We start from the raw sequence: 24872 nt of genomic DNA, 5'->3' as shown, positions 1-24872 counted from the left end.
CCGTAGTCCAACACACGTGATCCACCAGCTACGTACCTCCCCGCACGCAGCATCTCTCAAGTGTGAGCACGGAACATACGAACCTACCTCGCTCGTATCCCCACACGAGAGTAACATGATATGAACCTCCCCGCTCATATCATCACGTGTTCACCACCATCCATGAACCTACCCGCTCATGGCACAGCATCCCCTGATCCAAGTTTCACAACACAACATGATAAAGAAAACAAGCAAAGCACACCACCCTACACAAGGTATATACTCAAGCTGGTCTTAGGGATTCCAATGCTTCCACAAACCTGCCCGCTCGTGGTCCAACTCTACGAACCTCCCCGCTCGTAGTCCAACACACGTGATCCACCAGCTACATACCTCCCCGCACGCAGCATCTCTCAAGTGTGAGCACGGAACATACGAACCTACCTCGCTCGTATCCCCACACGAGAGTAATAAAATATGAACCTCCCCGCTCATATCATCACGTGTTCATCGCCAGTCATGAACCTACCCGCTCATGACAACATCAAGCATATCCCAGACCAGGACCCACACCACAAACCATGCAAAACATATCACAATGCACCCTACCACTACACCATCACCTAGCGTAGCCTAAGCACCGCTAGGCAAAATGGCAGTACAGACCGCCTGGCGGTTCCACATCACCGTCGGGCGCCACAACTTATAAAACATTCTTGTTTCATACTATCGCCTGGCGGTTCAGTCTACACCGCTAGGCGCTACACCAGTAATGTGACACTACTGGTTTTAGGTACTCTAATTCATTTCCTAGAATTCAACCATTTAATTCTCAAACATCCAGAAATCAACATACTGGCAAGAGGGAATTGGTAGTGAGATGTTGGTTTACTCTATAGTTGCGGCTAAGTGTGGAATACTTGGGTTTGGTGGTGTCTCGAGATGATCGAAGAATTCATACTCAAGGTTAATTGGAATTGACTCTTTTGTGAGAATGGGACATCAACACAAGAATGGATAGGTTATTTTCCAATCTCATGCTGGAACAGTGTGGTACTCAACAAGGTAGTGTTCGATGATCCAAAGAGACAAATCGACGACGAGGTATCAATTGTAGATGGATCAGAAAGGTGAGGACAAAATGTCATGTGAACTAGAGTTACTTAGCAAAGACCAGAGAAGAATAGATGTAGAGCATCTCGATGGTGGAAGAGTCATAGACTCGTTTTCAAGTATATGCTAGAATTTCACTTTGGAGTGGTGAAGTTCCTTATCGCATTAGTACCTGAGGAAGAGCTGGTGTCAATAATTTCTAATTGGCTGGTGTCGCGGGGAATGGGAAGAAAGAGAAGTAGATGACTAGATACTGAAGAATTGATGACAAGGACTTAGTGTAAACACTATAATGATTGCAAGTATTACACTTGTGTAAGAGGAGGAAAACGTTCAGGTATGTGAGGATCTAATATTGGGAGTTGGATCAATGAAACAGCTGCGAGGGAAGGAAATCAAGATTGTGAAGGTGCTATGGGATGAGACTACTCAGGAAATGACCTGGGAGATGGAGGATCGCATGAGGCAATCCTATCCGCACTTATTTCATGGTAAGTCTTATTTTCGAGGACGAAAATCTTTAAAGGTGGGTGTAATGTAAGACCCGAGAAAATTAAATAGTTATTTAAATAATTATTTAATTATGGTGGGTAATAGAAACATTTAAAGCAATTAATGTGAGGAACTATGACATGGAAAAGTACTAGCTCAAGTGGTTGAGAGTACTTTATTGTGTGTGAGGACTTGGGTTCGAGTCCTATATGTGCCACTTGGGTGTTATTTAAATTATGCGTTTTTGTGTGTTTATATATTGAATGCATGGGGTGATGATAAATTCCTAGAATTGTAGGAGTTATCATGAAATCTGGATTGGTTGAATGGTTTGGCCTTGGTTTGGTATGTGCATGGGTGTGAGTTCAAACCTTGTTGAGAACTAAATAATTTCTTTTTGCCAATTTTTCCTTTGGCATGAATGTGAAAAGGTTTGGAAAACCTAGTAGCCAAGAAGGCAGCCGTGAGTGCTGGTAGCATCTGCTGGTTTGCCAGGGGTGTTAAAGGTCAGGTTGGGGGTTTGATTCCCACTGGCAACAACCCACCCAGTATGAATGGACGGAGAAGGGTAAGGGGTTGGGGTGCATTGGGCTATAGTAACCTGACAGCCTCTGGGGCCCGAGGAGGGGTAGCCAGGGATGTTAACTGGTAGCATCTGCTGGTGTGCCAGAGGTGTTAAAGGTCAGGTTGGGGGTTCAATTCCCACTGGCAACAACCCACCCAATATGAATGGACGGAGAAGGGTGATGGGTTGGGGTGTATTGGGCTGCAGACCTAACACAACCGGTTTGAGGGTGGCAGGTGGGATGCCTGGTAAGCCCAAGAGGATCCGGGGGTGTTACAATGATGCCATGTTTGCTTCTTCAGGGTGCTATTTGGTACATTTGTAAGTCAAAAATGACTTTTAGTTTTTTTTTCATATTTTTCTTTCGCAATTAGTGTGTAGAATTTGAATTCTATGGAAATGACTTTCGCAATTACTGAACCTGGAATAAGAGCAGAGTCACAGACATGTAGTGGTTTTTTTGGTGGTGGATAGTTGCTATTGAAAATACAAGTTGATATGATCTGATATCTTAATTTTGCTTCTATGAAATACAATGCTACTAAATGAAGAAGCCAATTACCAATGGATATAAAAAGTGGCAAATGAAAGTCTGGTAATTTGAAATGAAGATTATACCCGCGAAGAAATGGCAAGGGGAAGGATTCTTGTATTTAAAAATCATATAAAATGTATAGAATGTAGGATATTGAAGTAGATCATTGTGATCTATGCTTTGTTTTCCTTTCCTCTTGTTTTTGTCTTGTAACGTTGCTTTTGTCTAATCAAATTTCGCTGTAACTTGCTTCACCCTGATTGTATTAGCGAAATCCCTTTGGTTAATATACTAACATCTGTGTTTGGTTTGGAAGACCAAATTATGGTACAATCTTTATTTCCTTTGCAGTCTTAGGATTGTTTAGTTTCCTTTAAACTGTAAAGTGCTAAACGTAGAAAAAGACAATGTCGTTCATATGCTTAAGTCTTCTTTTTGTTCCATTATCATTTGTGGGCTTGAATTCAGAATGGCATTGATGTTGGTCAAGTACTTTTTTTTCCTACTCTATTGACCCGTGTTAGGAAAATACGATCTCAAAGATTTTGCAATAGCATTTGGGTTAGTCAGTTAAAATCAGACCAGTGTGTCACCCTTAAGCATTCACTGTACGATTACATATTGAATTAGGAATCTCACAAACATAATTTGTTATCTGTATCTGATTTATTTGTTTGTTGAATTTGGTGGACTTTGACTTGGTTACTGCCATCCGGAATTGAATCTGGAGCCAGTGAGAGTAGCGCTGGTCAATGTAATCTTTATGACATCTCTTAAAGTCATCGGGAATCGGCTGTGAATGTAACATTTGTGCTAGAACTTGGAAGTATTTGAAAGGTTTTCTGATAGCTTCTCCCTCCTTTTCTGCAGGAATATATCATAGTTTTGATTCAGCAGGTAAGGCAATGCTACATTACGTTGTTGTTATTATTCCATTGAACATCAATTTTGTTTCTCATGTTACGTGAATTATTACAATCTATTTTTTATCAAACTTTATCTGATTCAGTAATGGTGTTTTTTGTGGTGAAGAGATAAAACTTTATCAAAATGTTATTTAATGGTTTCCTTTCAGTTTTTTAAGGTAAATTTTGCCTTTTAGTTATTGGGGCTTCATTTAATAAATTTAGTTATAGACATGATTCCTCCGACTCGTGATTAGATGATAAAAAATCACATAAAAAACATTGGAATGGACTTTATTTAATTTCATCTTTAATAATTAGACGGAATTTGTAATAATAGCCTTTTCTTTATAGTTGATTATATATAAACATTCATATCTATTATATATTTCATAATTTTTTTTTGGTATTCTTATATTAACATATTTTGAAAAAATAATATACTCCTTTTAATGATTAATATGATGTCAATAAAATATTTGTATCCCTATCAGGTAAAATTTGATTTTTGTCTTCTAAACTTATATTGACTTGATTTGGAATAACTTTCTATTGATCTAGATTGTGTGTTTATAAGCTACCCCAACTAGTTTATGAAAATAGGACAGCTTAAAATTATCATTTTTTTAACTTTCATTTTTTCATTACTGATTAATTTAAAACATATCTCATTTTTAGTTAAAAAATTTAAATAACACATTCTATAATTTTATCCTTTTTCATTAACTAATATTTTCAATTCAATCAACTAGCCAACCATTTTTTAGTTTCCAAGCTACCTAACTTATGACATAATTACATCTAATATATGGTTTAAGGAAACCATTAGGCAAGTACTTCACTTAAATAATTGGTGTATTTGATGAATTTTCAGTGTGGTCATTCAGTTTAGAAAATTACCTCAAATTAAATTAAATGGTTTTGGTGTATTTAGTTGAAGCATAAGGCATGCATGCGTTCATCTTAAAGGAAACCTCCTTGCCACTAAAATTGTTAACGGGAACAATATACAACTGCATTTATGTTATGGTTTCCTTTTTAGTTAACGCCCTAATCAGTAAATTCATGAATTAAAAAAATATTTGCAGACTGTTACAACAAAGATTATAAAGTTACACAAGTAGCTTGCTCTACATGGAACATAAACAGTTGCAGACTGTTATAGTTTTTGCACTGAATACATAATAAGAGTAGGTCTAATAGTAGTTATACATTATTATGCACCACCCACTTATTTTAGGACTAAAGATTTTGGAAAGACTACCTTAGGTCTTAATAAACGACACATGTTCATAATCACATTACCTTTGCCATGATTTTATCAATCCTATTCTCCTTTGTAATGTATGTTATTTTTGTCTTGAAATAATGTATCAATTAATTGACTTGAACAGACCTCATTCTCAATGGACAAATCTTGGATAGAGATGCCTAGAAATACACCTCAATATATGGAAGGATTGAACACATTTTTGGACTTTTCATTTGCCAATAGCAGTGTGAGGGGTGAGATACTATGTCCGTGTCCGAAATGCAACTTTAACAAGTGGCAATGTCGTGAAATAGTGTATGAACATTTGATTCTCAAACCTTTTCCAAAAGGATATACAAGGTGGCTTCTACATGGGGAGATAAGAGGAGCAAATGTGCCAGATGAAATACATGTAATGCCGCAAGAAAACAATGAAGCAATTCCCGCTAATAATCCAATGTGTGACATGATTAATGATGCATTTGGGTATCATCAATACAATGATGACATGGTGGATGATAAGGAAACGGGTGCAGAGTCAAGCCATAATATGAATGATGATCTTGGAGATTTTTTTCAGTTGATGCAAGAAGGTCAAGAGAGTTTATATGAAGGGTGTGATAAATATTCTAAACTTTCTTTCTTGATCAAGTTGTATCACATCAAATGTATGTGCAAAATAACTAACAAGGGAATGTCCATGATACTAGAGTTGTTAGCCGATGCTTTTGAACAAGCTAAAATACCACGCTCATTCTATGAGGCGAAGAAAATTATTAACAAGCTTGGTCTTCATTACACAAAATTTGATGCTTGTCCAAATGATTGCATGTTGTACTTTGGAGAAGACGCAAATAGGGACTTTTGTAAGAAATGTAAAACATCTAGATGGAAGGCCAAAAAGAAAGGTACAAGTGACAGTGGTACAAGTAATAAAAGAAAAAAGATTCCTGCAAAGGTTTTAAGGTATTTTCCTCTGAAGCCACGCTTACAAAGGATGTTTATGTCTTCTAAAATAGCTGAGCATATGTGATGGCATGCATCAAAAAGTACAAATGAAGACATCTTAAGGCATCCAAGAGATTCTAAGGCATGGAAGACATTTGACCTTAAACATCCTCAATTTGCCTCAGACCCTCGAAATGTGAGACTTGGTTTAGCTACTGATGGGTTTAATCCATATGGCAATCTAAGCACCAGTTATAGTATTTGGCCAATTGTACTCATACCATACAACCTTCCTCCTTGGATGTGTATGAAACAAAGTTCCTTTATTCTCTCTATGATCATTCCAGGAAAGCGAGCTCCAGGAAATGATATTGATGTATATTTGCAACCACTGATAGAAGAGTTGAAAGAGTTATGGAGCACGGGCATAAAAACTTTTGACTCATATGGTAATGAAGTGTTTGATATGCATGCAGCCATATTGTGGACTATCAGTGATTTTTCAGGTCTTGGAACTCTATCTGGATGGAACACGCATACTGGGTTGGCATGTCCTAGATGTAATTTTGACACAACTCCTAAGAAGCTTCTTAAAGGTGGTAAATTTTGTTTCATGAGTCATCGTCGTTGGTTAGATGGGAGGCATAGATTTAGACTGGCTCGCATGAGATTTGATGGAACTATAGAAAATAGAAATCCACCTATGGTAGTGTCAGGATATGATGTCTTACAACAAGTTGAAAATGTCAATGTTGAATTTGGGAAAGAACCAATACTTGAAGAACGAGCCAAAAGACAACGGGGAGTTAATCATGCCAAGTTAGACACTCAACAATGGCGAAAAAAGAGTATATTTTTTGAACTTCCTTATTGGGTAGACAACTTATTACATCACAATTTGGATGTTATGCATATTGAGAAAAATGTATGTGATAATGTGGTGTTTACCTTGTTGAATGATAGTTCAAACAAATGTAAAGACAATCTAAAAGCACGAAAGGATTTACAACTTTGGGGTATTAGACCTGATCTTTGGCCTGATGAGAATGGTAGATATCTCCCTGCTATATATACATTGACAAATGCAAATAAAGATATCTTTCTCAAAACTTTGAAGAACATAACTGTTCCAGATGGTTACTCTAGTAACATTAGTAGATGCATTGATGTCAAACAACGTAAGCTTGGTGGATTAAAAAGTCATGACTCACATGTTTTGATGGAGCAACTTTTACCTTTGGCAATGAGAAATACACTTCCTAAAGAAGTATGCTCTATCTTGATTGATCTGTGTATGTTTTTTAGACAATTGTGCAATAAAGTTTTAAGAATGGATGAACTTGACCAACTACAAAGTAGAGTTGTCCTCACATTGTGCCACATGGAGATGTTATTTCCTCCTTCTTTCTTTACAGTCATGATTCATTTAATTGTGCATTTGGTAGAAGATGCCAAGCTTGGAGGACCCGTCCAATATCGATGGATGTATCCCATTGAGAGGTATCTAGGAAAGTTAAAGTCCTATGTTCATAATAAGGCACAAGCAGAAGGGTCAATAGCTGAAGGATACATGGCTGAAGAGGCTTTAACTTTTTGTTCTAGATATTTAGATGGAATTGAGACTGTATTTAATCGACCGCGTCGTGTTAATGATGAACCTCATATTGTTCCATCTAATGTAAGTACATTATTCCCACAAGTTGGAAAACCAGCCGGTTCTTTTGCTTATTTCACTTTATCGGCAAAGGAAAAGTTGCAAGCACATCGTCATGTGCTAACTAACTGCACCATAGTTGACCCGTTTCTGCAGTAAGTATTTATGCATTTTTGTATAATTAGTTTTTCCTTCAACATTACATTATATATTTTATATCTTTGACATAGGGAATTTAGAGACACTTTACGAAGACAACTAAGAAGTCGCACACGATCATCCTCTATGATAGACAAGAGGGTTCATAGGGAATTTGTAGAATGGTTTTCACGTCGTGTATGTATATTTTCTCCAATAATCTTTAACTTATATATATATTATTAAAATATTAAGCATGTTACTGAATATTAAGTATTTTGTTTTATTTTGTTTTAGATAAGGAATGAATCAATTGGTATCCATTCAATTGATTTAAAATTCTTAGCTATGGGTCCGATTGATTGTGCAAAGCGATACAGTGCCTACAATGTGAATGGGTTCAAATTTCGTATATTGGAGCGTGATCTTTGGCTTAAAACACAAAATAGTGGAGTGTTTGGTACATTTGGGACAAGGAGTTATGCAAGTAGCATTGATAATCAAATGCGGTTTGGAGTTGTGCCATATTACGGTCGATTGGTAGACATAATTGAGATAAATTACCATGGACATTTCTCAGTTGTTTTATTCAAATGTATGTGGGCTAATACAACTTCTTCTAGAGGGATTATGACTGATGACTTTGGATTTACATTAGTTAGTTTTTCACGTTTGATCCACACTGGTGATAATGATGATGATGAGCCATACATTCACGCATCAGAAGCTCAAATGGTGTATTATGTAGAAGATGAGTTGGATAAAAATTGGTGCATACCTGTACATTTAAAGCCTAGAGACATGTACAACATGGGTGAAGAAGATGTTGATGATTTTCATGAATCTGAACCATTTGAGCAACAAAACTTAGAATTACTATATCCAGATGAGGATGGAAATATACAACTAGCAAGGTAATTGTCACATAACACTCTTTGAATTTCAATTTTTGTGTAATTCAATTTCAGTTTCTGTCTAGCAACAGTCTAGTAAGGTAATTGTCACATATACTACTAGCAACTAGCAAGGATGTTTTGGTTTGTGTAATTGAATTTCAGTTTCTGCATTCCAGAATCAATTCTGATTTTGATTTCGTGTTTTGGATTAGGTAGCTTTAGGATTTGTGTTTTGGAAGTCGGGTTTTGCATTCCAGAATCAATTTTGTATATACCTTGGGCTCCGTCGTAGCAATATTGCATCTTTGATAAACGCCCAAGAGATAGTTTTATTTCTCTAGCAAGTTCTTCACTCTTTTTTAGACGAATAATTTTCTTTAGAAGTATGCATCTTTACACACATCTTCTACTTTTGATTCTGCTCCTTTGTCTCCTTCATCTACAGTGCTTTCTTTCATCATCAAATTTAAAGCAAAAGAACACTTTTATTTTTGTTGAGAAGGTGCATTATCTTTAAGAAGCTTTCATATTTGTTTTATTTTGAACCAGTCAATTTGCTTTGTTTTGAATCTAATGGCTTAGGTATTTCCTAATATTCAGCTAAGTTATTAGTATGGTTGCTAGAACCATGGAATGTGATCTTATGATGAGTTATTGCTGAATGTGTTTAAATTAAACTGCACTAAGATAACAATATGCTTAAGTCAGTAATTTGTCTCTTAAAATTAGCACTAAGACACTAAGCAATATTTGATCGATGTTATTAGACACGTAAAGGAAGTACTTCCCATCATTTAATTCACTTTGAAAATGAATACTTTTCAAAAACTTAGTTATTATTGCTCTCATGATTTGTAGGACTAGTATGGTCAATAAATTACGCTTGAAGTTCTTACCAAACAGTCACCATTTTAATTATATTCAACAATTTGTAACAGTGCTCTTGATTAGTATCTCAAACTCTCTTATCAAAGTTGAAAACCTACATATTTTTTATTCTTTCATTGTTCTTGTATTTATTTATGAGAAAGTTTTGCATTAGCCTTTTGAACCTAAGTTGATCATGCCTGTAAAAATGGTGTTTGAAACAGTAGAGAATAAAAAGAACTTAGCTCTGGACTAACTTATCTTTCTATAGAATTTTCGGGAAACTAGTGCACTTCACAGTCTTCTTTTACGCCTTCAGAATGTGACATATTACTTGATACTAACATATGTGTTTGTCTTATTTTTTTGAAGACCACCTGAAGATGAAGAAAACATCAACCAAGAGTAATAGTTCGGATGTACACACCACCCATAAGTCCTCTTCTACATGGGGACAAGTAGTTGATCACAAGTCTTCTTCATGTCATCATCCATCTAATCCAGGTAGTATGTTGAATTTAAAATTGAGCTTTATTAAATCTTCAAGAGTTTTATTGGTTGTCAGGAGTCTTCAAGAATAAATTTGCAACCTCAAATAAGTCTAAGTCAGATGCACAAGTGCATATATCATTTCCTGCACCTAAGTTTACTAATTCTAGACATCTTCAACGTCCATCTACACCAGGTTAGATATCTCAACTCTCTTACTAATTTGTTTTCCATCTATATTCAACAAATTGATTCATTTTCCAAAACTAAACAGGTTCTTCATTTCCATTTCCCCATCCACCTCCAACTGCACCTCAAAGAAGTAGTGAACATGCTCCCCCTCCACCTCCCCCTGCACCCCAACCAAGTACTGAACAAGATCCCCCTCCATCTGCACCTACACCTCAACCAAGTAATGAAAAGGATCCCCCTCCACCTGCACCTGCACCTCAACCAATTAATGAACATGATCCTCTTCTATCTGCAACTGCACCTCAACCAAGTAATTTACATTTCACATATTTATGCACACTTTTTTTTTCATTCAACTAATTTACTTTCAGGAACCTTGAAAGTGAGGATATCTTCAACTAGTACATCATATATATATTCTGAAAGTGAAGAGGAAGAAAGTGAGGAGTCTGAGTTGCAAGAAGATCAACAGAGGCTTGTAGCACGAAAAAGAGCATGGTTTGTTGATGTTATTGGTATGAAACTTTTGTATATATGTATGTTTTCAAGCAGGAAGATTTTAGTTTTTCTAAATTTTCATGCAGTAAGTTTTCAACCATCATAGTTTTTAATCTTTTCTGAATTTTTCTGATGTCTAGTATTTTTATGTATCAATTACTAGAAACTTTGTAACTTTGTACTACAGCTGTAAGTTTTGATGTCTAGTATCTAAAGTAGTAAGCTTTAATTATTGTAACTTGGATTTTGATGTATCAAATACCAAAAACTTGTAATCAAATTCTGTCTACACTGAAATCTTATTTTTAATTATGCAGATTTTTAGTTAAATCTACACTATTTAATTTGTTTTTCAAACTTTATAGATGATCAAGGAAAGATAAATACAAAACAACTATGAGCCAATGATGTATGGAATTTACCTACAAATGAAAAGATTGTTGTGCAATGGAATAATGAGGGTCAACCAATTGGAGATAGTGGAGCATTATTGAATAGGTTTTTAGGTAGTGTTTCAAGAAACTCCAATGCTTTTCCTATTAGCTATTCTAGTTGGAGGAAGATTCCTAAAGATTATAAAGAAGATATACTTAAAAACGCTATTCAGGTAAGGAATGTAAAAGTTGAATTTATAATTTAATTATACCATGATTGTTGTTAATTTTAATTGTTTCATGTTTTGAAGGTTAAGTTTGATGTCTATTCTGATGTTCATGTAAACTATGTTCTCAAATCACTTAACACAAAGTGGAGAGACCATCGACAAGAATTATGGCAACAAAGGAATGATGGTACACGTACTAGAGATGAATTGATCACAATGGCTCCAAAAGGAATAGATAGAGACCAATGGGCTTCTTTTATTGACTATCGTCTAAATTCAAAAACAAAGGTATAATTGAAACCTTTTTTCCATCAACCTTATTCATTATTATTAATTTTTATACTTTGGTGGTTAGGACCATGCCCTCAAAAATAAAAACAATAGGGCAAAGCAAACCATTGCTCACACAGGTGGATCTAAGAGCCTTGCAAGGAAAAGAGATGAAATGGTGATAATATTACATATCTTCAAATTAAATTTATGTTTTAATTTTTTGAATTGTGTCATAATTTTTTTCTTCAACTCTATAGGAAAAAGAGTGTGGCCAAAAGGTCAGTAGAGGAGAGGTATGGATAGCCACCCACAAGCATGCTAATGGAACATTTGTTAGTGATGAAGCAAGGGAAATTGGTGTAAGTTTGATTCTAATAAACTCTATAATTATCATCCACAATTCACGTTATTTTAATTAGTTTCTTCTTGTGTTCTGTATAGGAAAAAATTCAATCATATGAATCAAAATTATCAACATCCCAATCAAAAGATGTATCTAGCACCGATTCCTTAGCTTTTGCTTTCGGAAGTCAAGAACATTGCGGACGTGTTAGGGGTTTAGGTTTGGGACCTTGTCCATCTAAAGTGTTTGGCTTCAACGCACATTCATATAGTGGGGCGTCTTCGAGTTGTCCTTCTTATACACAGTTACAAAATCAGGTTAATAATTTCTTATTTTCAATTATTGCTTTTTTTAGTTTATCTCTTCTGTATAATGATATTTTATTGCCATGAATATAGTCTTTTTTGTTGTTATATTGGGAATACAGAACCCCACTTTTAAGTTGCAGAGTAGCATCCCACATGGTTACCAAAAATGTGGTGAAAGGCATGCTTTTTATTGCTGTTAAATAACCTTAAATTGCTATTGATGTCATTGTTGTTATTGCTATCATTATTAAGACATCATTATCCTCATTTGGGTGTATGTATCACATTGTGAATGTGAAGAGTGGTTAGTGAGTGCACCTATCATTGTTAGTTCTCTCTCCCTTGTGCCTTTTATTGATATACATAAGCCTCTTCTTAGTAAGCCTCTTCTTAATTTAACCAAAAAGTCGACTAACTCGGATGTTCATGTTCAACCAGGCTTGTTGGTGCTAGCTTAGGACTAGCAGTTGCCATCTTATTTACCCTTGGTATTAATCCAAACTGCAGAGAAGGAATAATATAATATGAAAAACAATCATATGAACAACAAATTATTCTATATTTCATCCTTTTATGGTAACAACTCGAGCAATGTTGTGCTTTATGTATAATCCTAATTATTATAATCCTAGAATATATTTATTTACAAGACAGTATTCTACAGACCATAATTTACAATTACAACTATCTAAGGATATATGTTATGTACATGATTCTATGAAATCTGAGAATTTTATACCTAGTCTGACTCCTTACCAATTGTCTAGCATTCAACATCAAATTGAAAACGGTTCTTACAAGGTAGGACCGCTAGAGTATATTGATTGTTTAGAAGAAGATATGAATCAACTTTTAGATTCTACACTACCTGATTATCTGGATATCCATATACATGTATCAAAAAAACCTGATGAACGTCTAGTGATAATAAAAGCCCCATGCTAAATGTTAGTTCTCTCTCCCTTGTGCATATTTAATGTGAATGTTAAATAAATTTGAAATTTCAACCCTCTGCACAATGATTGAAAATAATATATGAACATGATGTAATATGGTTCATTATTGATGATTTTGAGTTTGATTTAAGTTTGTATTATTGTTAGGCATGTTGTAAAATGTAGACAGTTTGATTAATTTGATTAGTTATGTTCTCAAACAGGTTTCTTCATTAACATCGCAAGTCAATGAAATGAAGGCAATGATGAATTTCTTTGTACAAAACTATCAAGGAGAATTGCCTCATGACTTTCCTATGTTTCATTCATCATCGGTAATATTTAAATTTTAAGTATATTAATATATATTTTATATTGTGAAGAATGTTACCAATTATTATTATTTTTAATGTTAGGTATCTGATCAGGGGAGTGTTCCCAATGGAGAAGCAAATGACTCATATCAAGATTGATACAGAAGAATCTTATTAGACTTTCATTTTATTTGACTTTATAACAAATATAACAAAGATATTGTAATATTTCACTAGTTTGAACGTTTAAACTTTATTATTTACTTTGAACTTATAGACTACGTTTCTTGTTTTTATGAATGCTATATCTAGTTATAAACAAATATCTAAATGTTAGAATTTTTTCATATTATATGTTTTATGAATTATATGCATTCAAAAAGCATAATAAATAAAATTAAGAGAATTTGAAAAGTAAAAACATTGATAAATAATGAATTGCATTGTAGGGGTAAAAAATGAATTTTCAGTATTATTATACGGTATAAAGGATTTAAAACTACATACAAGAAATGGGTACTAGGGTTACAAAACCATAGTGAATACCAATGGTTCTAAAACTGCCGGTAATTACTAGGGGTTTTAAAACCTCAGATAAATACCAGGGATTACTAGGGGTTTTAAAACCGTCGATAATTACCAGGGGTTTTAAAACCGCCGGTAATTACCAGGGGTTTGAAACCGCCGGTAATTACCAGGGGTTTAAAACCGTCGGTAATTACCAGGGGTTTGAAACCGCCGGTAATTACCAGGGGTTCAAAACTGCCGGTAATTACCAGGGGTTTCAAAACCGCCGGTAAGTGCTGTTTTACCAGGGGTTAGTGAAAACCGCCGGTAATCCGTTAACGACGCTGGTTTTTCTAGGGGATTTCTCGTGCAGAGTCAGAAGTGTAGTTGCCCGATGAGCGTAAACGGCTAACTTCCACTTCTGATGACGTGATGGTGGTGAAGGAGGCTCAGTATCTTCACCCTCAGAAGGTGGGGGCCTAGATTTTTTCTTTTCTGTCATTATCTTCTCTTCAAGTTTTCTATACCCACCACGAGATAATATGTGCGGGTTTTTATTTTGAGCACTTATGCTTTGAGCCTTTTTTCTCTTTACCTGTAACATATAAAACCCACTTTATGAATTAGTTAAAATTTTGCATAATTATCAATTGTGCTATTGATGATTTCAAATAAACATACCTGTCATCCCTCAAATGTCTGAAGCTCAAGAAACTGACGCCATGTGTCTTCATCAATCCAAGTGTATTTCAACAATGGATTTTCATTCTTTTTATGTCCAAAGACATACCTAGACGTCAACTTGGTCTTAAAACCACAAAATTTCTCAGCCACCGATGACAAACATTTTTGTCTTAGCGTCGGCACATTTGGAATATCAAATGTTAGCTGCAATATAGAAAATGTCATCAACAATATTTATCATATTATCAACAAAATCCAAGTATAACGTTAATAACATTAATATTAGTTACCAATAAATCTTGCCATATCATTTCCCGATCAGCTTCAGTGACATGATCAAAAGATGGCGTAAGGATTGATATTCTCTCTCGTGCCAACATTCCTAAATAGCTTTTGAAGACGTCCCCAGAACGACCATTAGGCTCACCAGTGTCGATGTTAATATCAACAGGTGTTTTCTGACCTTTAGCTCTTCTAATTAAGAGCTATCTCAACCTAGTGGCTCCTCTAGTGGGTCTCTTAGTAGGTGCTTCATCCTCTGATGAAGTATAATGTTCAGCCATGTATCTGTGAAATGAAAACATAAAAAAACATTAATAAGCAACTGGCAAAATAATATATAAAACATTATTTAACAAAACACCTAAATTTTAACAAGAATATGAAATTTATACATAAAGTTATTGATTGGTCATATGTATATTCCTTCATCGTGATCTTCTCGAATTGCATGTACATCATCAACTAGATGGATTTCATCAACATTTATCGTTCTTCTAAATGGGTGGGTGACAGCAATATTAAGATCACTCATATTCTCTTCATTAGGATCAATTTGTTTTTTTTCCATGAAGAGCGACAAACCAATGTTCAGACGCAGGATCTTTAACATAGAAAACCTGAGATGCTTGTTGTGCCATGATAAATGGCTCGTCTCGATAACCCACCTTTCGAAAATCCACTAGAGTCATTCCTGATTCATCTATTTTGACACCACTCTTATTGTCAATCCACTTACATTTGAATAGTGGAATAGTAAACATGGTATAATCAACCTCCCATATCTCTTGTATTACACCATAGTATGTCATTGATCCTACTACGGGATTTTGATCTTTAGATGTAGAAAATTGTAGCGACTCAGCTTCAAGACTGACTCCACTATTTTATACTGTGTTGTTATCATCAAGAGACTTTGTATAGAATGTGCAATTATTGATTTCATAACCTGTACAACAGATGACATCAAATTTCAACCCATTTGCTAACCACATCAAAGTCTCAGAGCATTGCGAATCTTTCAAAACCTCATAGTTAAACCAAGGCATGAATGTTCTATTATGCTCCATCAAATGCCATTTCTCTGATTGTCTTGGATTGTTCTCTTTCACAATGACTTTGTGTGCAGACAAGTAAGGCATTACCTCATTTGTGTTGTTCAATATGTATAGGTGTGCTTGCATCAACTCTTCGCGATTTTTGGTAACCACACTCACACCTCGTATGCTGTTACTTATAGAACACTTGTTCAACCATGATCTGTGAGGAACTCCTATCGGTTTTGCTTTTGCCATGTAATCTGAACAAACTCGACACTTTCTTCAGCAATATATCTTTCGATCATTAAGCTTCTGGACGATATTGATTTTTCACATACCCTTTCAAAATATTCATGTAACATTCAATGGGATACATCCATCTTAAGTATATTGGTCCACAAAACTTGATTTCTCTCACCACATGAACAAGTAAATGTACCATGATGTCAAAAAATGATGGAGGGAAAAACATCTCTAGCTGATACAAGATTATAACAATTTCGGCTTTAAGTTCATCTAACTTTAAAGGATCAATGACTTTGCTACAAATTAAAGAGAAGAATGCACACAAACACGTTATAGTTTGTCTAACATTTTTGGGTAAAATTCCACGAATAGCTACAGGTAACAATTGTTGCATTAAGATGTGGCAATCGTGAGACTTTAGGCCAACAAGCTTCAAGTCTTGCATGGACACTAAACTCTGAATATTTGAAGAGTATCCTTGAGGTACCTTGACACTCTTTAAACATAAGCAAAAACTTATCTTCTCTTGTCTGGACATAGTGTAACATGCAGGGGGCAAATAAGTGCGCCTACCAACCTCCCTTGGTGCCAAGTATTCTCGGATCTTCATTTCAACCAAATCCAAACGAGCATTTACTCCATCTTTTGTCTTTCCCTGAATGTTGAGTAGTGTACCAATCAAGCTATCACACACATTCTTCTCTACATGCATGACATCTATGCAATGCCTAACTTCTAACTTCGACCAATATGGAAGGTCAAAGAATATTGATTTTTTCTTCCAAGGGCTTGATGCAGATGACTTCTTGGACGTTTTACCAAATACATGATGTACTTTATTAACTTTTTCATGAATTTGAATGCCAGTTAATGGAGTTGGTGCTTTGTCATTCTCTTGATGTCCATTGAATGCTTTCTTTAACCTTCGATAAGGATGATTAGCTTGTAAAAACCTTCGATGGCGTAGATACACGGTCTTCCTTCCGTTTTTCAATTGATGAGATGCAGTGTTTTCTTCACATATAGGACATGCTTTATGACCCTTGACACTGTACCCTGACAAATTACCATAAGCTGGAAAGTCATTAATGGTGCAAAATAACATTGCATGCATCATGAAAGTTTTAGAAGCAACAACATCAAATACTTCAACACCATCAACCCACAACAACTTCAAGCCTTCAACTAGAGGATTAAGATATACATCTATGTCATTTTTAGGCTGCTTTGGACCAGATATCATCATAGACAACATCATGTATTTTCTCTTCATGCAGAGTCTAGGAGATAAGTTGTAAATGAATAATATAACAGGCCAACAACTATGGTTTGTACTTAAATTACCAAATGGATTCATTCCATCGGTAGCTAAGCCAAAACGAATATTTCTACATTCTTCACCGAACTTGGGAAATTCCTGATCAATATTTTCCCATTGCATTGAATCAGCTGGATGACGAAGGAGTCCGTCACATCTTCTCTCAGTTGCATGCCATCTAAGGTTTTTAGCGTCTTTAGGATTTGCAAACAAACGCTTAAGTCTGGGCACGATTGGAAGGTACCAGACCACTTTCAAAGCAGATCCTTCCTTCTCTATTTGACCATTATCTTCACTGTTTCTTTTCTGCTTGTACCGTGATGACCCACACTTTGGACATTTTTTCAAATCTTCAAATTCTTTTCTGTATAATATGCAATCATTAGGACATGCGTGTATCCTTTTATACTCCATACCCATCGGACAAAGAATTTTCTTGGCGTCATAGTTTCGAGTGGGTAGAGTATTTCCTTCGGGAAGCATTTCATTCAAGAGCACGAGCAATTATGTGAAGCTTTTATCTGTCCAACCATTGGTCACTTTCAAATTCATAAGTCTTAAAACCGCTGATAATCGCGTGAACTTAGTTGAACCAACATACAACGGAGTTTTCGCATCAGCAGACATTGTCTCATACATATGCGCTTGTGCAAAAGCTTTTGCGCCAACATCCCGTATCATGTCCTCCATATTGTCTTCTTCTACTTCTACTCGCTCTTTAAATTGCTCTTTCCGTCGCTCTTTCATGGAGGAATTGGCAAGATATTCAGTCCGAGAAACTGTTGGAATGTGTATTAATTCGCCGTGCCATGTCCATATTGTATAACTTCTAAGGAAACCATCACAAATAAGATGTTCCCTAACTTGAGTTGCATTCAATTTTCTTTCATTCAAACAGTTGACACAAGGACATCTGAATTTCACCTCATCATTACTTCTCCCCTCATAACGTTGCGCAAATTTTATAAATTCCTCTACTCCATTCTCACACTCAGCGCTAATACGTGGTAAATTAATCCAATCTCGATCCATACTGAAATTGCGTGAACAATTTCAGTAATCTTTGAATCAATGCTCACGTCGTAATGAAGGTGTGACCCTATCCCGTTTAAGAAGATTCACTTTCTTTATTTTATTGGTACATATTACTTTTAAAATACATATCTTAAATTTCACGAAATTTTGCCAGCATTTCGCATTGGCCTTCAGGATACACGAAATGAAAGTGATTATAAACCACAATCAAATATGCACCCGAAGATCAATACAAAACACAATTGACAAATATTCATGAATTTTAAGATATCTATTTTAAAATATATATATATATATATATATATATATATATATATATATATATATATATATATATATATATATATATATATATATATATATATGCACTAATAAATTACTAGAAAGTGATTAATCTTCTTAAACTGTCCAATCGGACAATTCAAGATTCAATACATTTAAATTATTAGTATTGTATCCCCTTATATCTAATTTAAAAAAAATGTAATTTTTTCAAAATGAAAACTCGGGGACAATACATAATTTTCGTATTGAATCTCAAACGGGAAACTAAGGCTAACTTACATATAAGAAAAACAAACAACATGTTTTAACAAATAATTAATAAAATATATAAACCAAACAACATATTGGCATCATAGGAAAATATTAGAATTAGGAACCTGGGAGCGCGTAAAAAGCAGATGACGGTGGAAGATGATGCAATTCAACGCATTCGAGAGCTACAAGAGATAACAAAAAACACAAGACTAAGTCATAAGTAACAAATAAAAGCAAAAACAACAATTTCCTTAACATCATATATTACCTATTTAATTATAGTGTTCTTATAATTTTCTTAAATTCAGACTTAATGCTATACATTTGAAGACACAATGCTCTTAAATTGAGACTCAATCCTCTCACAAAATTAATTAAAACACTCAAAACAATTTCAATCTCAATGCAAATTAACACTCACAATAACTAAAATTGAAAATTAACATACACAAAACAAAAAACAAAAAAAAACACGTTAGAAATTTACCTTAAAGAAATCGCGGCGCGACAGTTACGGCAAAAAAAGGAAAATGTTCGCGCACAAAATGGAGGTGCAGCGATGGTGGTCGAAGCAAAGTGGCTGGAGGCACGAAAGTTCGGTGGCACCCCAACGTTGGTGGAAGAAGACCTCGCGTGGTGGTGGAGGGACGCCAGAAAAGTTACACCGAGACAGAGAGAGGGACGACTGCCGGAGCAGCGTGGCCGGAGGCGAGACGAGACGGCGGCAGGGGGCTCGCGTGGTTTTATCGCCGGAAGTCGTGGAGAGAGAAGGAGGAGACTGCGGCGACAGGGGGCTCGCGTGGTTTTCTCGCCGGAATTCGCGGAGAGAGAAGGAGGAGACAGCGACGGGAGACGGTGGCAGTGGCAGCGCAATGCAGTGGCCGGAATTTGCAGAGAGAAATGGAGGAGCAGCACGCGCGAGGAAGAAAGGGGGTTCATTTTTGAGCCCTAATTAAAATATATGGCCTCGGTTCAATTTAGAATCGAGGCATATAACCCCTTTTGGCCCCAATTCACTAACACCCGAGGCCTAACATCCCTTTTGGCACCGGCATTTTCCCCATCGAAGCCTATAAGTCAAAACGAGAATGGCATTTTTGAAATTTTGGGTAACCTTTTTGGCTTCGGGCCTTCATAACCGAGGCCTAACACCCTTTTTTGGCACCGGTTTTTCTGTAACCGAGGCCTATAACAGCTTTTGGCTTCGAGTTTTAGGTGAACCGAGGCATAAAAGTTGCTTATAATTGCAAAATTGCCACCGCGCCATTATAGGCTTCGGTTCCTTGCCAACCGAGGCCTATAAGGCGAGGTAAAAATACAATTATGCACTAGTGTTTCTTTATCATTGTTTTTATATCTTTTATCTTTCACCAATTTTATCTCTCTTATTACTTTTATTATTTGGCTAACCCTTTTTATATAGTTTTGATAAGAACTAATTTGTCAATAATCAATTCCGTGTTCGTTGGGAGACGACTTATGGTTGACTTACCCTTTCTATTTTGTTAACTTCTATCTTAGTAATACTAAAGTTGTTATAGTTTAGTAGTATAAATTTGGTAATGTTAATGGAAGCGTTATCAACAAGCAAGACTCACTGATAAAAAGAGTTAAAACAGCATGTGCATATTATGAGTCCTTCAACCTTATTTAGCTTAGCTCTGTTTTACTACCCTCTTTTTATGCATTTCAATTCCAATGCAATTTGGTTTCTTTTCATCTTTTTTTGTTTTGCACCATAGTTTTTTTCCTCAGTCTTTTGGACTGCATTTTTATTGGGCAATTTCTTCAAAGGCCTTCGTTCTTGCCTTTTATTCCAACACACATGCTATTTTTGTCCTCCTTGTCAATGAGAAAAAGTGGGATATTTACTTTTGTGGGCTAAGGTGTGGATTATGAGGCTAAGGTTCAAAAAAGGATATTAAAATTCAATTTGAGCTAGGCTATTTGGCTCTAGGTATGGATATTCAACAAAGAACATGCCTTGATCCTTTCCATGCTTTTTCATGTGTTTGACAATTTTCAAAGAATTGAAACAAAACTAGTGGCAACTCCTAAAGGTGCTTTCACTCAGCTCTCAATTTGATGTTTGGTTGCTCTTCTCACTATTTAGGTGCACTCATCCATGTTGATTTTTTTAACCATGAGCCCACTAGAATTGTTGGTTTGTCATTCAAGCATCAGGGTTCCCAAAGTTTTCCTACTCTTACATATCAAAAATCTAGTTTTTCTCCTAGTTCTTGTTCCAACAAAAAATCTAGAAAAACCTTCTATGCATTTCCAAAAGATATTAGTTACCCATATTGTCAATATTTATACTTATGGAAAAAATAAAAGCAAAAACATAAATTAAAAACTGCAATTAAAGACAAAAGTTAAAATGTACAAAAATTTAAAAAGAACACTAATATTTGGTGGTTTCAATCTTCCTCTCCATCATGATCTTCTATTTAGCCCCTAGACCGAATCACCTTCTAAGAACTAATCATATTTAAATTTAGAGACATTAGTATCCCTTTTTGTTATGGATTTTGTTCTTTGACTATTTGGTTAGGATCAATATTGGCAAATTGAGGGAATTGATAGCCAATTCAATACTAGCAAATTATGCTTATGATTTAAATCCTTGATTTTTTTTTCCAGCTTCAGTACTGGCTAGTTATGTCTTTAAAGGGCTAGTCATGGATTCAAACAAGCAGTAAAGGTCAAGTTGTCCTTTACAATTCGTCTGAAATTTTCAAATTTAAATTGCACATTCCACAGACCTCGAAAAACTATATTTTTACATTTTTACAGTGGATTGGAGCTAACTTAAGGGAGTCATGTTGCCAACATAAAAAAAGGAAATTCTAGCATTGTCTTTTGAGCAAGAATACCAGGTTAGGGGAGTTTCATCTGTTGTTAAATTGTAATTTTCACATGATCACGTATTGTATGGAATGCTTGAAGTGTAAATATTTGCCATGCTCGAGCTCTTTTCGCGTTTCTGGATTTTTCCATAAACCGCCTGGCGACACATGTGTTTGAACACAATTTTCTAGGTTTCCCTATGAACCGCCTGGCGGCTGATGGCGACCCGCCAGGCGACGTATACTATGTTGCCCAGTTTGTGGCTTGTGGTGATTTTTGTGACAATTGTGATGCCCGAGTTGATCCTGTATGTATGCATGGGTGAGTTGAAATTGGAAAATTGCTTGTGAGTTACACTTTATATGAAATTAGTAAGAATTGAGATTCAATTAGGGGTTAGGGTTCATATGGGATTTTAAGATGATGTAATATGTGTTGGGTTAGATTTGATGTACTGTTTGCATGAAAATAATATGGCATTAGACTGGCAGGAACTAGTGTGATGTTAGACATTTAAAATTATGCCAAAATGCGTACTGAAATTGGTAATTGAGGTCTTTAGGGTTCACATAGGTACAAGAAAAATCTGGGCAGAACCCATAATTTTTAAAGTAAATCTTCTCTTTGTTTATCTTTAACAATTCAAAACTCTTGTACTACAAACAACAATTTAACTTTTAAAAGTCTTATATTTCCACCGCACAAGAATTCCATCCAAATTCTATAAAATCGATATATATATATATATATATATATATATATATATATATATATATATATATATATATATATATATATATATATATATATATATATATATATATATAAAATAACCATTCCAAAAATTGGACACTAGTAGTAGTACTAGTACATGAGTTGACAGTTTCCTACAATCTAGAAAATTGAAGACACAGAACTTGTCTTAGGATCAAAATTTATGATGTGATCTATCGTTTATAGATCCTTAGACATAGGTACGTATAGTAACCTCAAGAAGTCATGTCCTTTTATTCTCCATTTTACCTTTTATGGTTCAAAATAAGTATACGGGCCCCACATGATACTACGTTAAAGTAATTCGAATACACAGGCAAAATTTTTATATGCACCTTAACTTAATCATATAATTAAGTTAATCTAACTTAATTACACCAATTTACTATTTTATGTTGCCCATAATATATGTTATGTAGTTTTCATGTTGCTTTGAGTTTCGTAAGTTGTTGTTCTTATGTCGATATAGTACCTGGTGAACGTACTATGGAATGAATTTCTTAGCCGCTTGTAGTGGTCGTCTTTAAAGTTCTCATCTCTCTGATTTCCAAAATGGAGATATCTGCAAAAGATGCTTCAATGCCAAATCAAAATCCACCTGCTGCCTGCCTGTTTATCGCCAAGTATCCACTTAAAAAATACCCGCGGATAATTTTAAAACCCACGGGTACCCGTGGATACTCGATACCCGCAAATATTTAAAAAATATATATTTTATAAATTATTTAATATAAATATATAAAAATAAATATAAATTATATTATATTAAATTATAATTATAATTAAATTTGACATAATAAAATATACTACTAATTTTAATTTTAATTAAATTTAACTTAATAAAATATAAATTAAATTTTAATTTTAATTATTTTGCGGGTAACGATACCCGCGGGGTACGAATAGTATGATACCCACACCCGACCCGTTTATAAGCGGATATTAAAATACCCGCTACCCGCTACACGTGGGTAATAAATACCCGCGAGTACTAATTATTCGCAGATATCCGCAGGCACAGGTATTTTTGTCATCCCTATATTTGATGTATAAATTATAAAAAGAATATTTTAACATGTATGTATAAGTTGTAATTGAGCTTAATTACTAATTTGGTCTCAAATCGGAGAGAACAAAATTGAATTGTTTAAAAAAAATGAGGACTAAATTGCATCAAAAGTAATAAAGGGACCAAATTGAACATTTTTGAAAAAATTGAAAGACTAAATTGAATTAAAAAATAATAAAAGGATCAAAATAAAGCAAGTAACAAATTAGAGGACTAAATCACTAATTAAGCCGTTTTGTGAACGAAGAAAATAAAAATGTTTTCTTTTTCTTTTCCCTTATATTAGACTTGTCCACATGACTCAAATTAAAATTTTTTAAACATTGTTAGTAAAAATAACGCAACAAATAAACATCATATAAGAAATTAATGATTAATGACTATAATTAAATGACAAACTTTCAGTTCCCCCACATATTAAAAAGCTCACAAAAATGTTCTCTAGAAGAAAATATTTTTATTTAAACAAATACGTTTTAAAGGAATATAAACATTTTCAGTCAATGCAAATCAAGAAAAAGTAACTTATTAAACTAAATCTAATTTTGGTTAAACACGACAAAACTATTGAACACACCTAACAATAAGACTACTGAAGCTTGGAAAGTAAGAAGTTGGAATTGAATTATTGGCATCAAAGATTTAAGAATTTTACGTGAGATTATATATATATTTGCTGAAATAACTGTGCTTCGTTATTTAAATAGTGCAATAAATTGACGAAGAATAATTTGATATTATTGCAACACAAAATGGGCATGTAAACGACAGAATCTGTGTTCTAAATTCTATTCTGGAGCAAACAGATTAAACTGTATGTAGAAGGAGAGTGATGATGAAAGGATGCAAAGAGAAGGCAAGAATCTGATATGAGTCACCTTATGAATATAATTGTGATAATCAGTAACTTGGAGAATAGGGTTCCATATAGTGTCCCTCCTAACTTTAGTGCTACTTTTTCACTTCGATATTGTCTTTATCTGAATAATGCAGCTAACGTGAGACCCGGATCAAGCACCCTATCACTAAATTATTACACAAATATCTATCCATTTTATTTATATATGATATCATATTACCAACCTATCTAGTAATTTTTAAGGATATATTTATATTGGGAAATGAATTTGAGGAGCAGAAAAGTAAAAAAAATAATAGTCAAATGTAAAGTTGTTTAAATTAAAATTACATGTTTCGTTTCAAAAGTTGTGTTCCATCCATAAATGA

At 34.7% G+C, this 24872-nt stretch overlaps 2 protein-coding genes across 2 annotated transcripts; both read left to right on the top strand.

The window, feature by feature from the left end:
* Positions 1-2698: 2698 nt before the first annotated feature.
* LOC146882497 (uncharacterized) lies at positions 2699-7605 on the top strand. The gene is made up of 2 exons (XM_085667752.1): positions 2699-3584; positions 4987-7605. The coding sequence occupies exon 2, from the start codon at positions 6094-6096 to the stop codon at positions 7603-7605; it is 1512 nt and encodes a 503-aa protein (XP_085523878.1). The 5' UTR covers positions 2699-3584; positions 4987-6093.
* Positions 7606-10911: 3306 nt separating this feature from the next.
* On the top strand, positions 10912-13573 carry LOC146882496 (uncharacterized). The gene is made up of 7 exons (XM_085667753.1): positions 10912-11133; positions 11212-11418; positions 11486-11578; positions 11661-11762; positions 11845-12063; positions 13214-13324; positions 13406-13573. The coding sequence occupies exons 2-7, from the start codon at positions 11347-11349 to the stop codon at positions 13460-13462; spliced, it is 654 nt and encodes a 217-aa protein (XP_085523879.1). The 5' UTR covers positions 10912-11133; positions 11212-11346; the 3' UTR covers positions 13463-13573.
* The last annotated feature ends 11299 nt before the right edge of the window (positions 13574-24872 follow it).

The sequence above is a fragment of the Vigna unguiculata genome, chromosome 10, assembly GCF_037176805.1.
Source record: "Vigna unguiculata cultivar grain cowpea cultivar isolate G323 ecotype 2 chromosome 10, ASM3717680v1, whole genome shotgun sequence".
Lineage (NCBI taxonomy): Eukaryota > Viridiplantae > Streptophyta > Magnoliopsida > Fabales > Fabaceae > Vigna > Vigna unguiculata.
The sequence above is the reverse complement of the archived record's forward strand: the minus strand, read 5'-3'. Positions and strand labels throughout refer to the sequence as shown.